The 21,485-nt window shown below is 48.4% G+C and overlaps 1 protein-coding gene across 6 annotated transcripts; it reads left to right on the top strand.

The window, feature by feature from the left end:
• The first annotated feature begins 292 nt into the window (after nt 1-292).
• Nucleotides 293-18,049, top strand: DACT1 (dishevelled binding antagonist of beta catenin 1). 6 transcript variants are annotated; one of them, XR_003537236.1, is made up of 5 exons: nt 293-699; nt 2,925-3,057; nt 4,651-4,806; nt 7,119-13,544; nt 17,349-18,049. XR_003537236.1 is itself a non-coding variant. In XM_027702665.1 (5 exons), exons 1-4 carry the CDS (start codon nt 328-330, stop codon nt 8,975-8,977), a joined length of 2,520 nt encoding a protein of 839 aa, XP_027558466.1. In that variant the 5' UTR covers nt 293-327; the 3' UTR covers nt 8,978-9,023; nt 17,349-18,049. The 6 variants fall into 6 exon arrangements, 5 of the variants coding, with proteins under 5 accessions (XP_027558466.1, XP_027558465.1, XP_027558470.1 ...); XM_027702665.1 differs by having other exon boundaries at nt 7,119-9,023; XM_027702664.1 differs by lacking the exon at nt 17,349-18,049 and having other exon boundaries at nt 7,119-9,023; nt 9,504-13,825.
• Nucleotides 18,050-21,485: the final 3,436 nt, after the last annotated feature.

Here is a 21,485-nt window from a genome sequence, read left to right as displayed (position 1 = left end):
GCGGCGAGCGGACGACGGAGGTGAGAAGAGCAGGAGAGAAGGAGGAAAAGGAGGAGAAGGACGATGAGGAGGAGGAGGAGGAGGAGGGCGATCTCGGGCGTGGATCCTCCGCCGGGCGGGGAGGAAGGCGGGCGGGAAGGAGGGCAGGAGGGCTGGAGGCGGGCGGTGGGCGGGCGCGGGGCGGTGGCAGGCGGGGAGGGAGCCGGGCGCCCCGCGGACCATTCGCGACCGGCGGCGGCGGCAGCGGCGGCGGCAGCAGAGGGGCTTTGAGCGGCGCCGGGCCCCCCGCGGGCAGCGCTGTCAGCGGCGGCCGCCCCCTCCCCGGACATGAAGCCGAGCCCCGCGGGCGCCGCGCCGGCGGCGGGGCCGGCACCGGGAGCGGCACCGGGAGCGGCACTGGGGGGACCCGCGGGGGCACCGCGGGAGCCCGATGCGCGCTGGAGGGAGAAGGGCGAAGCGGAGGCGGAGCGGCAGCGCACCCGGGAGCGGCTGGAGGCCACGCTGGCCGGGCTGGGCGAGCTGGAGTACCTGCGGCAGCGCCAGGAGCTGCTGGTGAAGAGCCTCCTGCTGCGGCGGCCGGCGGGAGCGGCGCCCGGGGCGCAGGGCGGCCGCGGGGACGCGCCGGGAGAGGGGCCGCCGCCGCGCAGCCTGGAGGAGAAGTTCCTGGAGGAGAACATCCTCCTCCTGCGGAGGCAGCTGGTGAGCGGGGGCGGGGGGCGCCGGGGGATGCGGGCGGGGAGCGCCGGGGGATGAGGGTGGCGAGCGCCGGGGGATGCGGGAGAGGAGCGCCGAGGGATGCGCTCCCGCTCGGCCCCGCGTGTCGGTGTGACCCGCGGGTCCTGCCCGTGGAAGGGCGAGGAGGGAGCCGGGGACCCCCTCGGGGAGCGCCCCCGCCCCGCTGTCACGGCGCAGGGGAAGGCGGCGGGCCGGTGACAGCTCGGGAGGGAACGGGTCTTACCGGCGTTTTGCCGGTGGCCGCACAGATCCCTTCGGTTCCCGGAGCCAGACCGGCGGTCCCACTTCCATTCAAGGCAAGAGAGGCGCTGCCGTTGCCATGAATGGAAGTTGGGAGCCAGCTCCCGCGTCCCAGCCCCGACCGGAGGTTACGAGCGCTCGGGCACCGGCAGGATCGGGCTCTTGAAGAAGGGATGCTTTTGTTGAAGGACGCGCTTTGGAGCTTGTGTGGGAAGAGACGGAGGGCGGCATGAAGCGGCAGATCATTTTTCAATGAAAATAGCGTACAGCTGTGCCTGGCGCTCTTTGTGCGCGGCTCAGCATTTGCTTTCACCCAGGGAGAAGTTGGATTGCGTGATTTATTTCACTGATTTCTTCTTTTCCCCACCCCGCTGTTTCCCCCCCCCCGCTCCCTTTTAATATTTCCTATTAGCCTTTTGGTTTAGTTAATTTAGGATTATTTCCTTCTTCAGAAGATAAAAATTAATGATTTTTCTGCTGAGAAGGGGCTGGCTGGCGGCCGAGAGCCGTAGTGAAGGACCAGGGAATCATTACTCAAAAAAAAAAAAAAAAGAAAGACCAAAAAAGCCCGGGGATTTGTGGTAGCACTTTAATTTGTGCACTTGACATTGGAGATTGGAACCAGATGCAGTGCTGCTGGGGGAGGGGGCGCTGGTGGCAGTAGGTGGCGCAGCGAAGTCACCCCTTGAACCCATCACCTTCTCCAGCTTGGCTGCCAGCCAGCCCCGGCTCCCTCCTCAGAAATGTGGGGGAAGACCTGGAATCGCCCCTTTGGGTTCTCCGAGGACGGTCTGAAATGCCAGCACATCTTCAACCAGCCTTGCCAGTGCTTTTTGCATTTGCTCTCCCTTTGCCCAAGGCCAGGTTGGATGGGCCTTGAGGCAACCTGGTCTAGTGGAAGGTGTCCCTGCCCATAGCAGGGGGTTGGAACGAGATGAGCTTTAAGGTCCCTTGCAACCCAAACCATTCAAAGATTCTGTGATTCCATGACTGGCCCACCCAAGGGGAAAGGTTGTCCTGGATTTAACGGGTTTAGAACTAGTCCAGCTCTGAGCATCAAAACTCTTTGCACTGAGTGTATCAGAGCACCCTCTGTGTGCCGATCAAATGATGCACTCAAAGAAACAAAAGTAGATGAACCTTCTTCCTGCCTCCTCCACTTTCCCCAAAGCCAGAGCAATTAAATGGTATGAAGCTGAACAGGTGATGGATAAGCAGCATTATAATACACATGGGGAAACTGATTGTGTTGACCGTGGGTTAATGAGTGCCTTGCAAAATCATTTCTTATTGCTTATTTTATGCCGTCAAATTACCTTCATAAATAGCCTAAAAATTCATCTCGCAGCAATTTTACACAATTATAGTGGGAGAAGGGGAAGAATTACTTTTCCTTCCTGCTGCACTGCAAAACTAATAAAAGGGCTGCGATCCCAGCCCTGGGAATCTTGCTCTCTGTATGGCAAGACTATAAGCTCATAATGTGCAGCAGAACAAGGCGGTTCCCACACTGCAGGCACTTGTTGGCAGAGCTGTTTCGTCCCATTGTGTGAGCAGATGTGATCTTTGACTAACACCACTGTGGTGGCGAACGTGCCCCGTTGGGCTGACACAGCTGCCCAGCCCGTTTCGTGTGCCCGGGTCTGGTTTGACCCCAGCACACAACGCAGCTTTGTTGTTACAGCTGTGGTCAGCACAGCCTGTTGGTCTTCCTAAATCGTGGAGCGTGTTCCTTATGCAGAACTGGCTGGAAGAGGCTGGGATGGAGTGCCTGCGTAATTCTTCGCTGAAGTATTTATCATCTAAAATTTCAGGGCTTTGTTCAGGGTTGGTTTTTTTTTGATAATGGAATATCGACAAGGTACTCCCACAATGCTCAGGTGGAGACGTCTGTCTTTGGAACCCCTCCTGAAGGAGCTGATGTTCTTTGTCTTCTTCTTGTTTTCCAGAACTGCTTGAGGAGGAGGGATGCTGGCTTATTAAATCAGTTGCAAGAGCTGGATAAGCAAATAAGTGACCTCCGCCTGGACGTGGAAAAAACAACAGATGAACACCTTGAGACAGACAGTCGTCCAAGTTCAGGTAAGGGCCCAGCAAAATGAAGCCTCCCTTGGTACCTAGAATTAAACTGGGTGTAGTTTTTCGTGCTGTAGTTTCCAGTAGTACAACAGTGAATGTTTACAGCATGTTCACACTCTGACAATTAGTTCCTACTAACAGAGTCCATCTACCGCTGAAAAGGGGCATCTCAAGCTTAATTAGATTTTTAGTGTTTGAGTGTTTGAGGCTTTTTTTTTTTTTTTTGCAAGGGCACCCTCAAATTAGTTCAGGAAGTTCTATTTGTCCTGCATATTAGGAAGGAGACTGTAGGAAAAAAAAAAGGTGAAAGGAAGCACCACCAGCAGGGGGAATGTGTCAAAATTGATCCTACAGCCAGAAGGGAACACAGAATAAAACAATTTGATCCCCCATATATTGAATTTCATCTCATTCTAACTGTGTTGAAGGCAGTAAGTGGTATTTAACTATGGGGAACTTTTCCTGGAGGCATCTAGACTTGTTCTAAAAGTGCTAAAAAGTGGACAGTCCACCAACTTACAATTGTTAAAGCCATTGCTAATTTCTAATCTGAATTTGACTTGTTCCAGCACTGATTTTTTTTTATATCCTTTTCTCCCCTAAAGAAAGGTCTCTCTCTAGTGCACAGCTTTTCCTCCTCTTGGAGGTGCTATGCAGTATAATTCCTGGTTTGTTTTTTTTTTGATGAGCTAAACAGGTCAAGTTCATGAAGTCATTCATTTTAAGGCATTTTTCCAAGCTCCTAAATAGCTTGATGGCCTCTTTCCAGTTTTATAGCTTTGTTTTAAGCGTGCTGGATTCAAGGACTGGGCTCACCATTCCAATGTCTTTCTTACCAGTGCTGTATGGACTGCTGAAGTCATTTCCCTGCTGCTGTTCATTAGTCTCTTTGTACATCCAACAATCTCATTAGCTTTTTTTGCCATATCATTAAGCTTGATTGAGCTGCTTTTCCACGCTGACTAAGCCCTTTCCAGGATTATTGTTTTCCAGGATGCATCCCCATTCTGTAGGCATGCCCTGCATTCCTCATTCCTAAATGTGCAATTTAAATTTTGTTTGTGGTATGTCATTTTTTCTTGAGTAGTCCCAATTTACCAGGAAATTAAGTTTTATGTGTCTGCACGTTATTTACCATTTTTCTTCTTTCCTGTCATCCCCAAATATTACATTTATCCCCAGAACTTTGAGGAAAATAGTGAATAGCACTGGGCCCAACACTTTTGTAGTCAAGTAACAGTTGGAGAGTCTGTCTTGGAAGTATAACAGTATTAAATGAGTGGGCTGCCAAAGAGCCTGGATCCTTCTTACTAAAATCTGAAAATCCCTGTAAAGGTTAAAAATAAAGTTCAAAATTTCTGCTGTTTTATTTTAAGTGTTTTACTTTCAAGTGTTTTACTTTCAAACAGAATCCTTCTTGGCAATAAGGGTATTACTATAAATTGGGGGCTGTTTTTGGGGTGACTGAATGAAATCACGTAACTAATTGCAACAGAGGAAGCCAACTCAAACATGAGCTTGACTGCCTTTCTGGGGACACAAATGGTAACTTTGTGTAGACGTGACTAATATAAATCCAAACTCTTATTTTTATAGGGTTTTATGAGCTGAGTGATGGAGCCTCTGGATCGCTTTCCAATTCATCTAACTCTGTCTTCAGTGAGTGTTTATCCAGTTGCCATTCTAGCACTTGCTTTTGCAGCCCTTTGGAGGCAACACTGAATATCTCAGATGGACGCCCTAAATCTGCAGGTATAGTAAAAGCAGGTCGAGTACATCATACTCCAGGAGGTGGCTTTGGCTTTGGAAAAACTGCCTCAGGAGTACCTGGGTTGGATTAACCCTTCTTCCTTTCATGTGACGTCTTATGCTCTGAAAAGATTCCAGTGCCTCTCACATACATGGGTCACGAGGCAGGAGCGTCTGCCCTCCACTGCTCCAGCCTTTCGTGGGAACATGTCACTCCAAACACATGAAAATAACTTGTGAGCATATAACAACTGCTCTACCCAGCAGAGGGCAGTGGTACCTGTTCACAGAAACCCATTAGTCGGCTTATTTCTTGTGGTTTCCTCTGGAAAAGCATTTTTAGTAAATTGTAATGATTAAAGATACCTCATAGCCAAATGCTCATTACAGTCACAGAGTAAGGAGGTAGCTACAGGTTTTAAGGGGTCAGGGTGCATGTCAGTCTGTTTGTAGCAGTCATTTTTGTCAGTGCTGATGGTCCTCAACCCCCAGGTGACCGTGACAAAGTGTGTCCTGCATTTATAAACTGTAAACAAATAGACATTATGAACAGAGAAGATATCCTTTGTCTCCTTGGCAGAGAGTTGTGGACTTTCCTTGGATGCTGGGCTGAAGATGCAAGCCTTGATGTGTGGGATGGTTAAATAGGAAGGGCTCCTCTGCCTGCTGTCCATAAAGAACACTTCAGTAGGACTTTTGTCCTTTGTTTTATGGATTATTGGTTGCAGACATACTCATTCAAAAGCCTTAGCTCATTCTGGGTTGTGGAGGATGCTTCCAAACACGGTATTTCCAATTTCCACTCTGCTCTTTTAGGTTGACTTAAAGTGATTTGTTGTGAATCAAGTACAGAATAATTCATGCTCTTTTAATTCCGAAGTGGGAAAACACAGCTTTGGATACATTAATTCTGAGATGCTGACAAGTCCTCTAAGTTACCCTTTGAGCAGCTTGGTGTAATTTAATGCTCCCTGTTGTAAAGATGGATGTGATCTTCATGGGCCATGCATAATAAGGAAAACATACACAAGGAATTCCAGCTAATTGCATTGCAATACGTATTTTTATGTATATATCATGAAAGCCTAAACCTCTTATTATTCACACTGTCTCACATTTAGTTTCTAAAACTGGCATTTTTCGAAGAAGTCTCTTTGTTTACATTTCCTGATTCCAACAGAATTTAGGAAAAGTGGGAAAACCGTGAGGAACTTCATGCTCCTAACTTCCCTGTTCTTCCCCTACTGCTCACACAGGAACTCTGTCAGCTGCTTTCATCAATGCCTGTGAGACCTCTTTGAAATAAGCCTTAGATAAGTGATGAGCGCTGAGCATTCAAATTTGAATACCCTCGCTGAAGTTTCCGGCCTAAGGGTAGAAAACAGGACTGGCAGAGATCTAGAGGGATCATTTAGATTGTACCCCTACCCAAGCAGACAAGGGCAACTTCTTAAGCTTAAGAAAATAATAATCTTAGGTGCTTGGGTTGAAGCCCTGTTCTTAAGGTCTCTTACCTCCCCAGTAAGCGCCTTAGCCATTAAATCTGACTCATGCATCCTGAAACGCACTGGATTTCTCTTGCAGAACTCTCTTTGCAGAGCCAAGGCTAGGATGTCAGCTGGATTGACCTGCACTCCTTGTACTTGCGTGAAAAGATGAGCCTGTTTCCCATTCTTGAACCCTTTATCACTCAAAAGGAGCATCTGCTATTATTATTAGCATTATTATAATTATTATGATAATAATAGTAATAATGATAATAACAACAATAATGAAATTAAATCTGGATTTTTTTTCCTGACCCAAGACATGCTTGGAAGAATCCAGAAGTTAAATTTGTCAGTTAGAATTCACTTTTCTATATTTTTTTGTTTCTCTTTGGATTTAGCAAAGTAAAGTACAAAGTTCATACATGCTGAGGCCTGCAGTGAGTTTTACAGGTGACTGTGTGACGTGTAAGAGACCCTTGCACACTTCTGTGTGGCTGAAGAGTAAGATAGGAAGCTCTTAAGAACCTGGGCAGAGGTTTGAAACCAATGTAAAAGTTCTCATTAGGGCTGTGATTTTTGTTGTTTTAATCATGTGGTCATAGTGGGGCAAATTCCTACGTAGATGCAGTTACAAAGAGCCCCACAGAAGAGTAGTGCTGCTTTTATAACACTTGAATGACACGTCCTTGGTTGCAAAACTGCTGCTACTGTAGTTAAAACGTTGCGTCGTGTGCGTAGATGGGACCGGCGTCCTTGGCAGCACGTTAGAAACGTAGCACAGGTGTCCCTGGCAGGCTCTCTAAACTCTTCTAAAATGCCTTTCAGATCTCATAGGCTGGATGGACTATAATAAGGAAGGCCAGCATGAGGACCAGACCGCAGGCTCTGTCTGTCGCTCTTTGTCCACACCGCACTCAAATTCCCTCGATGTCGTTGCAGATGTACATCCCAAGTACCAGTGCGATCTGGTGTCTAAAAACGGGAACGACATCTACCGGTACCCCAGCCCGCTCCACGCTGTGGCTGTGCAGAGCCCCATGTTCCTCCTCCCGGTGACTGAGAACCCCCAACGAGAAGAGGAGAGGCTCGGTGGCGATATTAGCGACGTTTGCACCCCGTCGGAAACGGACTCGGGGCAATCCGCCAACACCTTCCTCCCGCAGAGCTCCTGGCCGGCGCCCTGCCCTTCCACCAGCAAGAGGATAGACAGTTACATCTTGAGCCTGGTCCAGAAAAAGACTCACGCGGTGAGGACTAACAAACCCAGGACGAGCCTCAACGCCGATCCCACCAAAGGGATCCTGAGGCACGGAAGCATGTGTGTCAGGCAGCCGGCAGCCGTGGTGGCTCACGGCAACGTCGTGAGCCTGAAGAGCTCTAAGCAGGTGTGTTTGCCCCCCGGTGGCACCCCCGCTCTGGACCACACAGCACCCTCTCCCTTAAAGCAGAGGCCGAGGGAGCCAGCTGGCGAGCAGCTGGAGAGCAGGAAGGCACCTTTGCCGGCAGCTTTCCCACCCGGCACAACGACGGAACTTCAGAGCAAGCACCTGCCACGGGGTGTCAAACCGGCACCGCCGGAGCTCAACCGCGGCGTGGCGGCCACAGCAGGGGATGTCCCCAAGGAGAACGGCCAGCTCTTCGCTGCGTCTCCCAAAGAGAGCCCAGGGAAGCCCGTGGTGCTGCAGCCAGAGAACAGGGTCAGCCAGCCTCCCAAAAAGATCCTGCTGAAGAGCAGCATGCAGGCAGCTCGCTCCTCGTCGCCGGCTGTCGAGGAGAGGCCCGCGCTGGATTTCAAAAGCGAGGGCTCTTCCTCGCAGAGCCTGGACGACGGGCTGCTGGTGAACGCCCAGTACATCCCTGCCCAGCAGCAAAGCATGAAACTTCACAAAGGCACCCGAAACGTCAAGATTTTGAAAAGCTCTGCGTTGAAACACAGGTCCCACCTCGCCAACGGGCTGGAAAACAGCTCGCAGACCTTGCGGGAGAAAACCAAACCTGTGGGCAAGAAGTGCCGCTTTCCCGAGGAGTTGGATACAAATAAGAAACTGAAAAAGCCCTCGTCCCGGGGGAAGAGAGGCGGCGGGCTGCCGCTGGAACCGGGCCCCCCCAACCGGCAGGGCGGCCTGCACAGATCCGCCCTCCGCTCCCACGGGCACGGCCGAGAGGTCGTGGTGGCCAAGCCGAAACACAAGCGCGCCGACTACCGCCGGTGGAAGTCGTCGGCGGAGATTTCCTACGAGGAGGCCCTGCGGAGGGCCAGGAGGAACCGGCGGGAGGGCGTGGGGGTCTACCCACAGGTGCCCCTGCCCTACGTCAGCCCCTACGCCTATGTGGCCAGCGACTCGGAGTACTCGGCCGAGTGCGAGTCCTTGTTCCACTCCACCGTGGTGGACACGAGCGAGGACGAGCAGAGCAACTACACCACGAACTGCTTTGGAGACAGCGAGTCAAGCCTGAGCGAGGTGGAGTTCGTAGGGGAGAGCACGACCACCAGCGACTCTGATGAGAGCGGGGGCCTGATTTGGTCCCAGTTTGTCCAGACGCTCCCCATCCAAACGGTCACGGCGCCGGAGCTGCATGAAAATGCGGCAAAGGCCTTTGTCAAAATCAAAGCCTCCCATAACCTCAAGAAGAAGATCCTCCGCTTTCGGTCAGGCTCCCTGAAGCTCATGACGACTGTCTAGTGAGGTGACTTGGTGGAATGTATCTGCTTCTGCTTTCGGAAGCAAGGTGCTTTTTTTGTTTTGTACATATTTCCACAGAATTTTTTTTTTTTAATACAAATATTTAAAACTTAAGGTAAATTATGTCACTTGTCTTCAGAGCTTGGGTGGATACTAGTGCCTTTTACGTGGAAATAAAAGACCGTTATAAAAAAAAACCCCAACATAACACTGCCATTTCAGTGGTGAACGGCCTCCAGCGCGTGGTGTCAGAAGGCTTTGAAAAAAGGCTATAATGTTTCTGAGTATGGATCTCCCTTGCCTAGTTTTTCCAGTTCTGGGTCTTATACAGGATATCGACAGCTTAAGGTCATAAGTTTTTAGGGAATAAGGGGGAGGGAGTGTGGGTGGTCTTCATGCTTTTGCTTGTCCCTTTCTGCTGCTGCTGTTGCCATGTCTTGAACTTCTTCCTCCTGGTACTCTGGCCTGTTTTTTTTTCCTTTTCTTGTTGATTCTCTTCTTGAAACTCACCCCTGTCCTCCTCCAGCCTTCCTCCACCAGAAAAGGGCTCCTGTTCAATCTATCTGCCTTCTCTGTAGTGCACTCTGCTCCAATCTCCCGGGAGTCCCGCTGCGGACAGCGGTGGTGTCCAGAGTAAACTGCTGGAGCAGCTGACCAAGGCTCAGTAACTTCATTATATTGTGTAAAACTGCTTTTGAAAAAGAAAAAAAAAACCATATGCATGTCACGTGCATGAGTATCAGTAGTTTTAATATTCCTGTTGATGTCCAATTTACTGTACATCATCAATGGCTGTTTTTATATATATATATATATATATCATTGTGTAAATTAATATAACACATCATATGCTGTAATAAACAGTCTGTTTTAATACTTTTTAAAGTTTGTTACGTTGGTGCAGACCCAGTCAATGGTTTTGTATTGGCATTGTCACCACTTAGATGTGTCTGATGTGACCTGTTAACGTTCCCTGCATTTAGCCATGCAGGAAACAGAGCAAGTTTAAAGTGTTGCTGTGGATGTGACTTGTGCTGTGAGGGCATTGGATGGTCATGGCTCCTCTTTTTCTTCCCATAACTTGCATTTTTCTAAGGGCAAGGTAGGATTTGGGATCTCAGAGGCATCTTCAGGTTGTTGCTGATGGGCAGCTCACGTTGCAGAGCAGATGGAAATGTAATATTAATCCTCCTCGCTGTCTGGGTGCTTCCAGACTTTGGTTGGTACAACACAGGGGCAGATGGTTGGTTTCTGTAACCAAATCGATCCATGTAACGCTACAGGTGTCCCTCTGAAACCTCCAGTAAATGAATCCCCAAGAGCTCTGTGCTCTGGGAGCTGGGCTGGGTGGAGGAGAGCACAGGTCTGTGGTGACCTCCTTAGCTGTGGCAGCTGACTCTGTCACAGCCTGGCAAGATCATGGAAAGAAGTGCACAATTGTGTCACCCACTGGTCTCTGTCTCAGTTTATTCCCATAGGACCGGAGGTGAGTCTGCCAGCAAAGGAGAAAGGAACTATCCATAGGCTGCACTGCTTCCCTTCACAGCAACAGCTGTGCAGCTTCCTGGTGGGAAGGCTGGAGGTTTTTGGCAGGTTGAGCTGGTTTCTGCAGGTTCATCTTCTGCTTTGGAAGTGTTGGACATGCAGCTGGCGTTGATGCTGTGACTGGTATGGATTTCAGGGATTTGTGTGCAGCCTGTCCATTCCATGGCAAGATTCTGCTGAGCAGAACCTTCCTTTGTGGTTCCTCTGTGTCCTTCCTGCTGTCACCCACCTGAAAGGCAGAGCAGCTTTTTTTCTCAGGTTCCCTTGAATTGCAGATGTAGGATGGAGAGATCCACCCAGAATTAAACATCTCTGGCAGCAGTTCCTGAGACAATGGGAGCACTTTTTCCAAGGGGCAGATTCTATTTTTCAATCTGCAGTGTAGTAAATCCCTACCTATAAAATGTCTTATACTACTTTTCCTTCTTTTTTTTTTTTTAAGTAGAGAGATATCAGTTTCTGTGAGTGTTTTAAAGTACATCACAAGCCTGTGGATTCAGTGACCCAGAAGGTCCTTGCACTTCCATCTCCCATGATGCAGAAAAAGCTGTAACTCCCCTTATCTGCTTATAACTGTCCTATTGCTTTACACATGGAAGGGCAGCTTGTATATATATATCTGTATGTGTAAAAAATTTATATAATGGTATGAAATAATTAATCCAGAAATTACTGGACAGTGGCTGCCCCCACAGAGAGGGGAAAGAAGTAATGTTTGTTATTATATATGGCATTACTAAGGCTAAGCAGCAGCTTAATGCATTCCCATGAATAACTGATGGGTGTTATATCAAACAAAGGGAATGTCTTGTGGAAGCTAGCAGTTCCTTTCCTAGAGTATCTCTTAATCATGCCTCATAATCTCTCTTTGAGTGAGGAAAAACATGTGCAAATCCCTGTAAATCTCCTCAAAGTTGTAGCAGAGTTGCAGAGAGGATCCTCAGACATGCACTCCGTCTCTCTGGCTGTAAAGGAACCACTGGTGGAGAGACAAAGCAACCAGTGGATGAGGTTTTAATTGCAGGGCTATAGCAGATTGCCTTGTTCCAGGTGAGGGAGGCTGCTTTTCAAAAGTGAGCTGCTGAATGGTTTCTTTTCAGATAATCGAGTAAAAAAAAATGAAATAACCACCTAAATATCGCTAAGACTGTATCAGCTGCAGCCACTGTATTCTGCAGTTCTCTTGCTGAATAGCTTGATACCAGACTGGGAAATGGGCTGATGGTATCTCTGTCTTAATTGCATCTGAGTCTTTTCAGTTTGGGAAAGGAATTTTCCCTTTTTTTACAGGATTTAGGTAAGCATCCAGAATCCTTTAGACAGGCCTAGGTTTTTCTATCTACACCCAACCCCCTCCATATTTCTTTTTTATTAACAGATCTTAACAGTGCTGGAAAAGTACTTGATATGGTCCCAATACACAACACACATTCTCGTCTCTGGTTCTGATTTAGGAAACACATCTGAGTTAGTAAGTTTGGCTGAAAAACATCTGCTGATCTTGGAGACTAGTTGAATATCTGGCACTTCTTTAAGCTACCTGGCTTTCCAGCTTCACAGCCTGGAGTCCTTGCCCGTGTATTTTTCATAATGTTCACATTTTAGTCATCCCCAGTGTTTATGGTTGCCTTTGGAAGTCTGAAGCAGGAACATTTCGTTGCACTGGGACCTGTTTCCAGGTGGGGGTAGGTTGTGGTGGGGAAGTTTGGGATTAGGTATCCCTTTGCTCTGTATGTAACTGAGTGCAGGAAAGCACAGACACATAAAGGAACACGAGCAGACCCCTTTAGGTGGATTCCTTGTGATTCAGGAAACACAGTGTTTCTGCACACCTGGAGCAGGAATCAGCATCACACTCTGAGGGGATGAGTGTGTCACTGGGCTGTCTGCCTTCCAGCAGGCTTTTTGGGTCTGTCTTCTGCCCCCCAGCCCCAGCCACCAGCTGTGGGTCAGCAAATAAAGAATCAAGCTGTGCCTGGTGTGTGCAGGGTCAGGGAGAGGCCCTGGCGTCATGCCGAGACGTCCCAACTGCGTGGGGCCCCTGCTGTGGACCTCATGCTTGTCATGAGAAATCCAATGTGCCTGTGCTGCAAGGGCTCAGACAGCTGGGTCTGAAGGAAGGGGGGAATGGAGAGTCCCATAAATAGAGTGGCCTGATCCTGCTTCAGCTGTATTTCTAAGAGAGGCTGGAAGAAGAGGTGTTTCGGCCTCGTGTTTCAGCTCAGTAAGTTGGACTGGACAAAAGAGAGTCCTCTGAGAGACTCTGCCTCCTTTTTTCCAGAACCCTCTAAATGATCAAGGCCACTGTCAGCACTGCCAGTTGCTCAGGTGCTTAAAGCATCTGACCAAGTCCTGCAAGAACTGGGGACAAGTGATGAGCTTCAGTCCCCCAGGTCTGTTTTTGGCCTTCCATGGCACAGCCCCTGTTTGCAGAGAGCCTTTAAGTCCCAGCCCTCTGCAGCTTTTCCTGTCCTGGGGCTTCAGAGGGAATCTATCCATCCCTTACAAGTTTTCTAGTTTCTTTATGGCTTGGGGTTTGTGCTGGATAAGGACTGAAAACAGATACTCCATGACAGTCCTGTGCCTTCAGTAATCCCAAATCTGCTTGTTGGCTCAGAGGAAGGTCAGGTGGCAGCTCAAGTGGTGCTCCTCAGGTGGCAGCCAGCAAAGCCATCCCTCAGGGACCTGCATCCCTTTCTGTCACAAAGGGCAGCAAAGGCTTGGGTTGGCTGTGGTCACCACTTGGCAGATGATTCACCACAGCGGGCACGGCTCTCCCTCAGCATGTGATTTTTCTCACAGGAGGGAACAAGGACGTGAACATTTTTGAGGAAGCAGAAACAGCTAAGTGCATTTTTAATAGCTAACTTCAGTGTCTAGTATGTACCTTTGGAGCAGCCAACAAAAATACACAGAACTGAGCTGCTGGTACGAAAAACTGAGCCGTTCTCAGCTCTTTGCAATGTCCTGTCCGTGGTAGGAGGGGACACAGAAACCAATGGAGACAAATCACAAACCCCAGGTCTGTTTGTCAAACTTGCTTTTCTCCTGAATTTCTCTGAACCTCCAAGGTATTGCACTGGGGCTCCTTGCATGGCATGGTGTTTCTTTTCCTAACTAAACATTATAGATGGAGAACTGTGGTCAGAAACAATTGGTGCTGGAGCGTGTCCAGAGAAGGACAAGAGAGGATGAAAGGACTAGAGCAGAAGTCTTATGAGAAGTGGCTGAGGGAGCTGGGGGGGGCTCAGCCTGGAAAACAGGAGGCTTAGGGGGAACCTTCTCACTCTCTACAACTTCCTGACAGGAGGTTGTAGCCAGGTGGGGGTCGGGCTCTGCTCCCAAGAAACAAGTGATGGGACAAGAGGAAACAGCTTCAAGTTGCGCCAGGAGAGGTTTAGATTGGAACTTAGGAGAAAATTCTTCTCTGCATTGGAACAGGCTTCCCAGGGAAGTGATGGAATCGCCGTCCCTGGAAGTGTTCCAGAAATATGTGGATGTGGCGCTTGAGGACTTGGTTTAGTGGTGAACATGATGGTTGGACTCAGTGATCTTAGAGGTCTTTTCCAACCTTAACTGTTCCGTGATTCTACAAGTGGCTTTAGAGGTTAAAAATTCTCACAGTGTTGGAATGAGGGGAGATATAGAAGCCAGTGGGGGATCCGTTTAAAAGGGATACTAGAAAGTGCTTTTTTACACAGCAGGGAATCTGCTACCACAGGAAATAGCGAGATAGATGTAATATCAGCAAGTTCAAAGGTGTTAGAGAAGGTAGGGATGGATGTACTCTACCATCCCCAGTCAACGATTGTGGATGCCAGGAAGAGTGTGAGGTGAATGGACTGCAAACAGTGGCCAGGCTTGTGTGCTCCCCCTCAAGATTGTCTTTCCCTGTTGTTGTTGTTGAACCACCATTAGCTGGAAGAGATGCACCATCCTGTTGGCACAGCAGACCATTTCCTCTGCTCCTATGATCTTGGAGTAGCTGATGGGGGTTGTCTATGCAATTGAATTTCCTCACTCTTTATTAGTCTTTTGCCCTCCCAAGTGCTGCTGAAGGCAAGTTTTGCATTGCTTTGCAAAGAAGTTCATTTTCCACGCTTGGCTGACACGTGTTTGTTCAGACTACGGGCATGTGTTTCTGGTCACTCTCGTCCTGTGGCACAATTTCATCCACCCTTTTGCATGGGCAGCCTGTGCTGAAGTCCTCTGTTATGGTGAACATCATTCCCTGTCCTACAAGCACCGTTATGGACACAGCCCATAGATGATCCTCATGACTTCAGTCCGTACACTAGTCTACCATGGGAGTCACTGTTGGGCAGCAATTTTACACCCTACAGTTGCTTATAAACTCTAGGAAGAGTTGGTGACCTCCAAACCAAATGAACCATCCTAGAGACAAGAATGCCTCCACTGCTCCTTGCCTTGGGACTTTGCTATCCTTGGAGAGCGTTTCTCTCCATCTGACTGTGTCTCCATTGGTGCTTTGGCTTGGAGCAACAGAGCAGTCTGGGAGTGAGTCCCATGGTCATCTCCACTCAGTGAGTGCTGGTTTGGACAGCAGAGCACTTTTGGGGCACACTTGGTAGATGCCTTGAGAACACTGACCCAGATGGTCCACTCCAGGGACACAGGAAATGTGTTTCTACCCAAGCAGGGACATGGGGATCTGACCCAGTGATGGCTCCCTGGAATAGCTTCCAGTCAAAAAATATGGGCAAGTGTGGTCCAAATGACATTGGGGACCAGACTTAGTCTAGGCTAAAGTAAACACTTGAACTGTGTATATTGTACTTGTGGGGAACTCTCTTTGGATCTGCTCCTTTTGTGCTGAGTGACCTCTAATGTAAACAGAGCCTTTCTCTCAATTAATGGCCTTTGTTTCCATGCTGTATTCCTTTAAGATCAATAAAGTATATTAACGTTAATAACTTCATTTCACTGAACCAAGCTCTGAAAATCTGGCTTTTGTTCTTTTTAAGGGAGTTGTAAGCCCTGGGAACTAAGACTTTTGTGACTATACTAAAGGAAAACCTCTATGATTTGGACTCTGACCTCATGATGGGGTTCATGTCGTCAGGCTTTGTAAGAAAATTGTTTTATCCCCCCCAAAAATGTCAAGTCTTCTGTGGTCAAGGGCAGGAAGCTGAAAAAATTGCAGCCTGTTGAAAAATAGTTCCCTGTATCTCCTTGTGAGCCTTGAGCCTTCAGAAATGAGATTTTCATGAGGAAAGGAGGCATGAGGTACAGGTAGGGGAAGGACCTAATCAATCTTAATCTCTGAAGTGCTCATGCAGTAAGTGTTTAAGCACGTGATTAAGCCCATTCTTACCCAGCGAAGCATTTCAGTCCACGATTTGAGTGTGTCGTGTTTGGAGTGAATTAAACACATGCTCAGGAATGCTCAAGGTCTCTAAGCTTCGCAAGTGTCCTATGTGTGTTTGTACAAGCTGTCCCAGTGACTCCCCTTGGCTAATGCTGGAAGGAACTCCCTGCTCTCCCTTAAGAGCCAGACCCTGTATGGTGAAATTTGATTCAAACTCTTGATCTGAATGTGGGAGAAGCAGCACCTCGAGTCCATGATTTAAGCAGTAATAGCAAGGAGTGCTTTTAAAGGAAGAAATGCATTTGTTAATTGTTGTATTTGAGGCCACTGAGCTAAAACCACTTTAGATACATGAGTGAATGTGCTTTGTGCTCTGTATCAGTAGCAGGACTTTGTGTAAACCCTGGGAATGACACTCGGGAAGAGACAGAATGACCCTTTCTATATTCGCTCCCTTCCCTTGGACACCCAGGTAGAGTTGGGAAAATGAGGCAGGCAGAAAGGGCTACAAATCTGTAGGGTCTGCAGCACCATTCATTCATCTGCCTGGCTAATCTTACTTTAATCCCAGTTTCAGGCAGTGGGATTAGCAAAACAGTGGGATCTCTGAGCTACCCAGAGCCAGAGGATAGAGCTGGGAAGTGCAGAGAGGGTAACTTTGCCTCGTTTCAAGGAAAACTGCAGTTTGAGCAAGCAGTAGAGGCAAGGGAATGGTTAAAGGTTTGTCTTCTCTTCCCAGACACGTTATTTACAGTGAGTCGGTTTACTTTTGGAAGGGCCCTCTGTAAAAGGAGACGTTCCCAGCGTTTCTGTGGGTTAGACCTATATCACATTACAGTTTTCTTTCCTGGACTCCTGACTGACACGATTTCCTGAAGTTGCTCTCCTCTCGGGAAGGTGAACTCAGGAAAGAGTAGGAGTTTGCTAAAAATCTGGAGTCCTGGAAAGCAAAATCACGGCGATGTCCTTTTCTTTCTAGACATAAGGTCAGCCCTCGGTGCTGGATCATGTTCTGTATCTCCCAGTGCAGGGCAAGGGCTGGGAAAGGAGTGGGAGAGGGAATCCACCAGGTTTGATAAGAGAGCGGTCTGTAAATCCTGTTGGAGCAGCTTGCAAAGGCCACGGCACCAGCCACAGGAGCAGCTCTTGGCTGTGTCAGGCGAGCAGCCGTCCCACCCGTGGGCAGTGAGGTCAAGGGCAGTGGTGGCCATTGACCTGGGTATCCTGACCCCTGCCTTTGCTGAAGCCACCTTCCTGCCTCCAGGCCACAGCAGGCAGCGTGTTCACCCTGGTTAGTGTTTCCTTTACTGCCTTTTTTTTTTCTCCTTCATGAGATAAATTGTGGCTTGGCATTAAAGCCAAAGAGCTGAATGAAAGTGAAGCTCTGGCTTGTTTCTCCTGTCAAACACTTCACAGCAGTGTTTTCCTTGATGGTGAGTTGCTTGAAAGGAAGAGATATGATCCTCTTCTCATCTGCAACATACCCATTTTTTACAGGTGTCTTCTCAGTGGTTTGTATGGAACAACAAACACATTGAGGTAACACATCACTGTCTTCAGCACCGCGGGACACCCTGAAACAGCTCTGTATCTGCACCATCCACAGCTACCCCAAGATGTTTTTCTGACAGGGATATCAGAACTGAGAGGTTTGGATCTGACTGGTCCCACCCGCAGCCCATCAGTGCTTAGGGTGAAGATGCTCCTGCAGGGAGAGGAGGAAGCACACTCAGAAGTGTTTATTATTGCTGTTGAATGACAAGCTCCCTTTCTTTCCCTTCCCCTTCCCTGCCATGGAGATAGGGATCTCTGCTGTGGTCCCTGCTGCTTTCTTTTTCCTGTGTTGATCTATGGTAAGACTTACTGCCTTTGAAGGATGGTCTTAGCCCTGAGAGAGGCTTTTGTTGCTGAACTACTGACATTTGATTCAGAGTATGTTTTCCTCTGGGCCCATTGCAGATGCCCACCATCTCCCTGGGTAGGTTGCTTGGGCTCATGAACATGGTAATGTGGGTGCTCTGAGCCTTCCTCTCTTCCCTCATCTTTGCCACTAAACCAAGATTTTCTTACTCTCATCCTTTGTCCTGTTGACTCTCATCTGAAGTCATCTGACTGTGGGGGTGTTCCTCATGACTTCAGAGTACAGCACTTATGTCTTTGGCCTAAGTAAAATTTGTGGATCCATCACAAAAATATGAAATGAACAAATAATTTCATATTAAAACAAAAAGGCAGTGGAGAACTGGCTTTTCTTTCTGTTGGGTTTCCACCCTTTATTAACTACTCAACAACAAGCATCATGATACAGACAGGAAACAACAAAAGTGAAAATAATAGATCACCATCCCTACTGTGTAGCAGGGACTCGATGCACTTGCATGGGGAAGGGGTAAACAAAAGGCCCTTTGTCCTTCCAGAGAACCATCCCCTCACTGATATTGATCTAAAAACCGAAATAAATTAATGATCTACAGTTAGGAGAGATGGCAAAATGGACAAAGTGTAGCTGGTCCCTGTGCTAGAAACTGATTCCTCTGACTGCTGGATCCACTCCTGTTCCTGTTGATGGATTCTTAGATCATTTCCTTGGTGGTCAGGGCTGCTTCCAGAAACTGCTCCTGGTGCACCGATGAAAAGGCCAATTTTGTGAGTAAACATCCTAATGAGCAGATCCTGACAGATGGTTTGTTGCTCAAGCCCCACATAACCCTTCAGCTGGTGTCAGTGTCTCCCACAGATGTTTCCCAGGAGAACTTCCCCACGGTGTGGTTGGGAGCTCTCAGCTTTCACAGCACGTCCGGCTGCATCCCAAGGAGAAGCCTTGGTGCTTGCTCAACACATTGTGGGTATGTCTTGGGAACAACAGACTTCTGGAAACATGTTTGTCATAGTATAAATAAATTTAGGCTCCCAGTGGAGCCTATTGGTGGCTGAGCAGGGTAAGCAAAGGTGTCTGTGCACAGCGGCTGCTGCTGCTGTCGTTTGGTCCATGAGCAGTGCGAAATGTCTCACTGCAGAACAATGAAGCAGAACAAAAAATGTCTTGCATACTTTAAGTATCCTTCAGTCCCTTTTGTCTTGGTATTGCCTCATCTCACTCTTTCCAAAATCTGTCCCCAATATTTTCTAGCAAATCGTAGAATAAATGTCATTTAACGAAGTGATTTTTCCAAGTGAATCTCCTCTTTTCCCCCCATTTCCTTTGTCTGTGAGTCTGATGAACTGTTCCGAGCCCTGGGGTCAGCCTATGACACTGTAGTCACTCGCAAGATCAGCTCAGGCAGATCCTCAGGCAGATCAAATATTTCCACTAGTAGCTGATGGGTAAATACAGACACTTTACCTTGTTCTCCTCCCAAGAGGAGCTCATGAGACCGTAAGACAGTTCATACAATCTGTCTTCCAGAGCAGGCAATGTAGATTTGGCTGATTTGTGTATCCCTGCAGTGTTTGTGGTGGGCTGTACAGGACGTACAACTCCCTGCCCCTGACTTGAGAGCAGCTGGAACTGGACTGATGTGCTGTTGAGAGGGAACTGGCTACAGTTGTCCTGCGAGGGTGTCTGCTAGGAATGGTCTTAAAAAAAAGATTCTGCTTTGGGAAAAAGTTTAATCTTGATGAAATTAGGCTGCATTCCTGCCAAAGTGGAGCAGAACACAACCAGGTAGAAATTCTGCAAAAGGGAATTAGTGCAGCAGCTCGCACTGTGGGTTGTCTCAAGAGCTGATCTCTGGAGCACTTCACTGGGTTTCATGGGCTCTCCATCTGCGGATGGTCTGGTGTTTCCTCCCTGAGATGGTCCAACATGTGGGATACCCCAAACTGAGAGGTGTGGGAGCAGCGAAATCCCCTCTTGCTAAGCAGCCTGTTTGGCAGCAGGTTGCCCCAGGGCCCTGGAAACCTGAACGGTGGAGGAACCAGATGGGTGACCAGGCAGGAAACTCAGCAGGTTTCTGATGTTTGGAGCCCTGTGCGAGTTTCATGGGAACCTGGGCAAAATTGACTCACCTTGCTGAGATTTTGCTGAATTGGTGAATTCCTCTGAAATGCTGTTTTGCCCGAAACCTTCCGAGCAGGTGCAGTATCTGCAGCTATCTTTTGAAGACAGAGACAACGCGTTCCCCTGCGCTGGCAGCGTGGGTCTTCTGGGAGTCAAAGAAGCTCTTGCCTTTGCTGTTGAGCCCTCTGCCAGCATTCACACTCTTGAAGTGGTGTCTAGGAGGGAGGATACAGGAACTTGGCAGGGATGAGTAAAGGATGCTGACAGGTTATTCTGATCCTTAGAAAATCATTGTGTTCTCCTCATTACGCTACACCTCATCCACCTACTCTGTCTTGTCCTATAGACTATAAATTCTCCATGTTAAATTAATTCCCCAAGTTCTCTATTTGTTTTCACAGCCTCTAGCTGAGTTTCCTAGGTGCTACCCTCATATAAACAATAATTAAGACGGCTCTGTCCTGCTGCAAACCACTTCTAAGGATGTTGCCTCTAATTCTCTTCCTTGTTTAGCGTTGTATCATTAAAAGGCATGAGGTGGTTAATTGGAGGCTTACAGCTTTTGTGACTGATGCAAACCAGTGTGTGTGTAATTGCTGCAAACGCTCAGGTGAACGCTTTAAAGGAAAAGGGGGAAGACACAGATGGCCACGAGCAGAAGGTTCCCCGCAAAAGGTCAGAGGAAAAGGTTAGTGATAGGACTGCCCCGAAGCTGGAAAAAAGAACCTAATACCTGGACAACTGGTGAGGAGCCTGGCTAGAGCCAGGCTTTGTTCCCTAGAGGGGGCTGCCGCTGCGGAGGAGATTGTACATCAAAGCTCTCGTAAGAAAACACAGCAGAGATCGGTATCGCCCAGCCTGTGGCACTGGGGGAAATGGATTGGTTGACAAGTCGGAGGCCCTTTCTGGGCAGATGGCTGGGTAGGAGTTACTGGCTGCTTGCAAAATCTCGGAAGGAGCCTTTAATCTGCCTGTGATACTGTATGTTTTAGCGAGCATCCAGATGCTTATCTCGGCTGCATTAGTCATCAGGAGAGTCTGCTCTCAACCTCTCCTCTTCCAAACCTTCGCTGCAGGCTTCTTCCCCCGGTTTTTCGAAAAGATGTGAGCTGAACGCTGTAGGATTTGTTGGGCTTTTTGTAATTTTGACAAGGAAATATAACAGGGATAGGTTTTCTCGGTAATACTCTGCACAGCATATTTAGTTGTGTGATAGACTTTCAGAGCCTTGCCCGGGGAGCCAGTGGTCTGAAAAGTTTTATCACGCTCCAAAACAAATAGTTCTGTCTTGAAGCCCATTAGAATAACAACTACAAAGCTTCTCTCAACCTGATGTTAAATGCCTCGCTGTGCCAAAGGTAAACAGGATCAATCAATCATCCTCCCAGGGACCATCTGACGGCAGTCCACGGATCAAGCTTGGCTTTTGAGGTCATTTTTATCTGCCTTGGGGACCACAAGCTGACCAAACTGGGGTCTTGCTCTGCATGTGCAGCTGAAGAGCGCAGGGTTGGGTCTGGCAGTGTGTGTTAATTAGGCGTCTCCAATGTAAATATATTTATTATGATGAGGTCTGCAAAGTGGTGAGACCTGGGCATGCAGGCCCTGGCCGCCTCTGTTATTCTACAAAGCCA

The sequence above is a fragment of the Neopelma chrysocephalum genome, unplaced genomic scaffold (genome assembly GCF_003984885.1).
Source record: "Neopelma chrysocephalum unplaced genomic scaffold, ASM398488v2 Primary Assembly neopelma1_191, whole genome shotgun sequence".
Classification (NCBI taxonomy): Eukaryota; Metazoa; Chordata; class Aves; order Passeriformes; family Pipridae; genus Neopelma; species Neopelma chrysocephalum.
This window is presented reverse-complemented; position numbering and strand designations above follow the sequence as displayed.

Bases quoted from the DNA above. Each gene is read 5' to 3' on its own strand.
- DACT1 (XM_027702665.1), top strand. From the start codon at position 328: ATGAAGCCGAGCCCCGCGGGCGCCGCGCCGGCGGCGGGGCCGGCACCG. The intron at 700-2,924 runs GTGAGCGGGGGC...CTTGTTTTCCAG, and splicing joins TCCTCCTGCGGAGGCAGCTG to AACTGCTTGAGGAGGAGGGA. The intron at 4,807-7,118 runs GTATAGTAAAAG...AATGCCTTTCAG, and splicing joins TGGACGCCCTAAATCTGCAG to ATCTCATAGGCTGGATGGAC.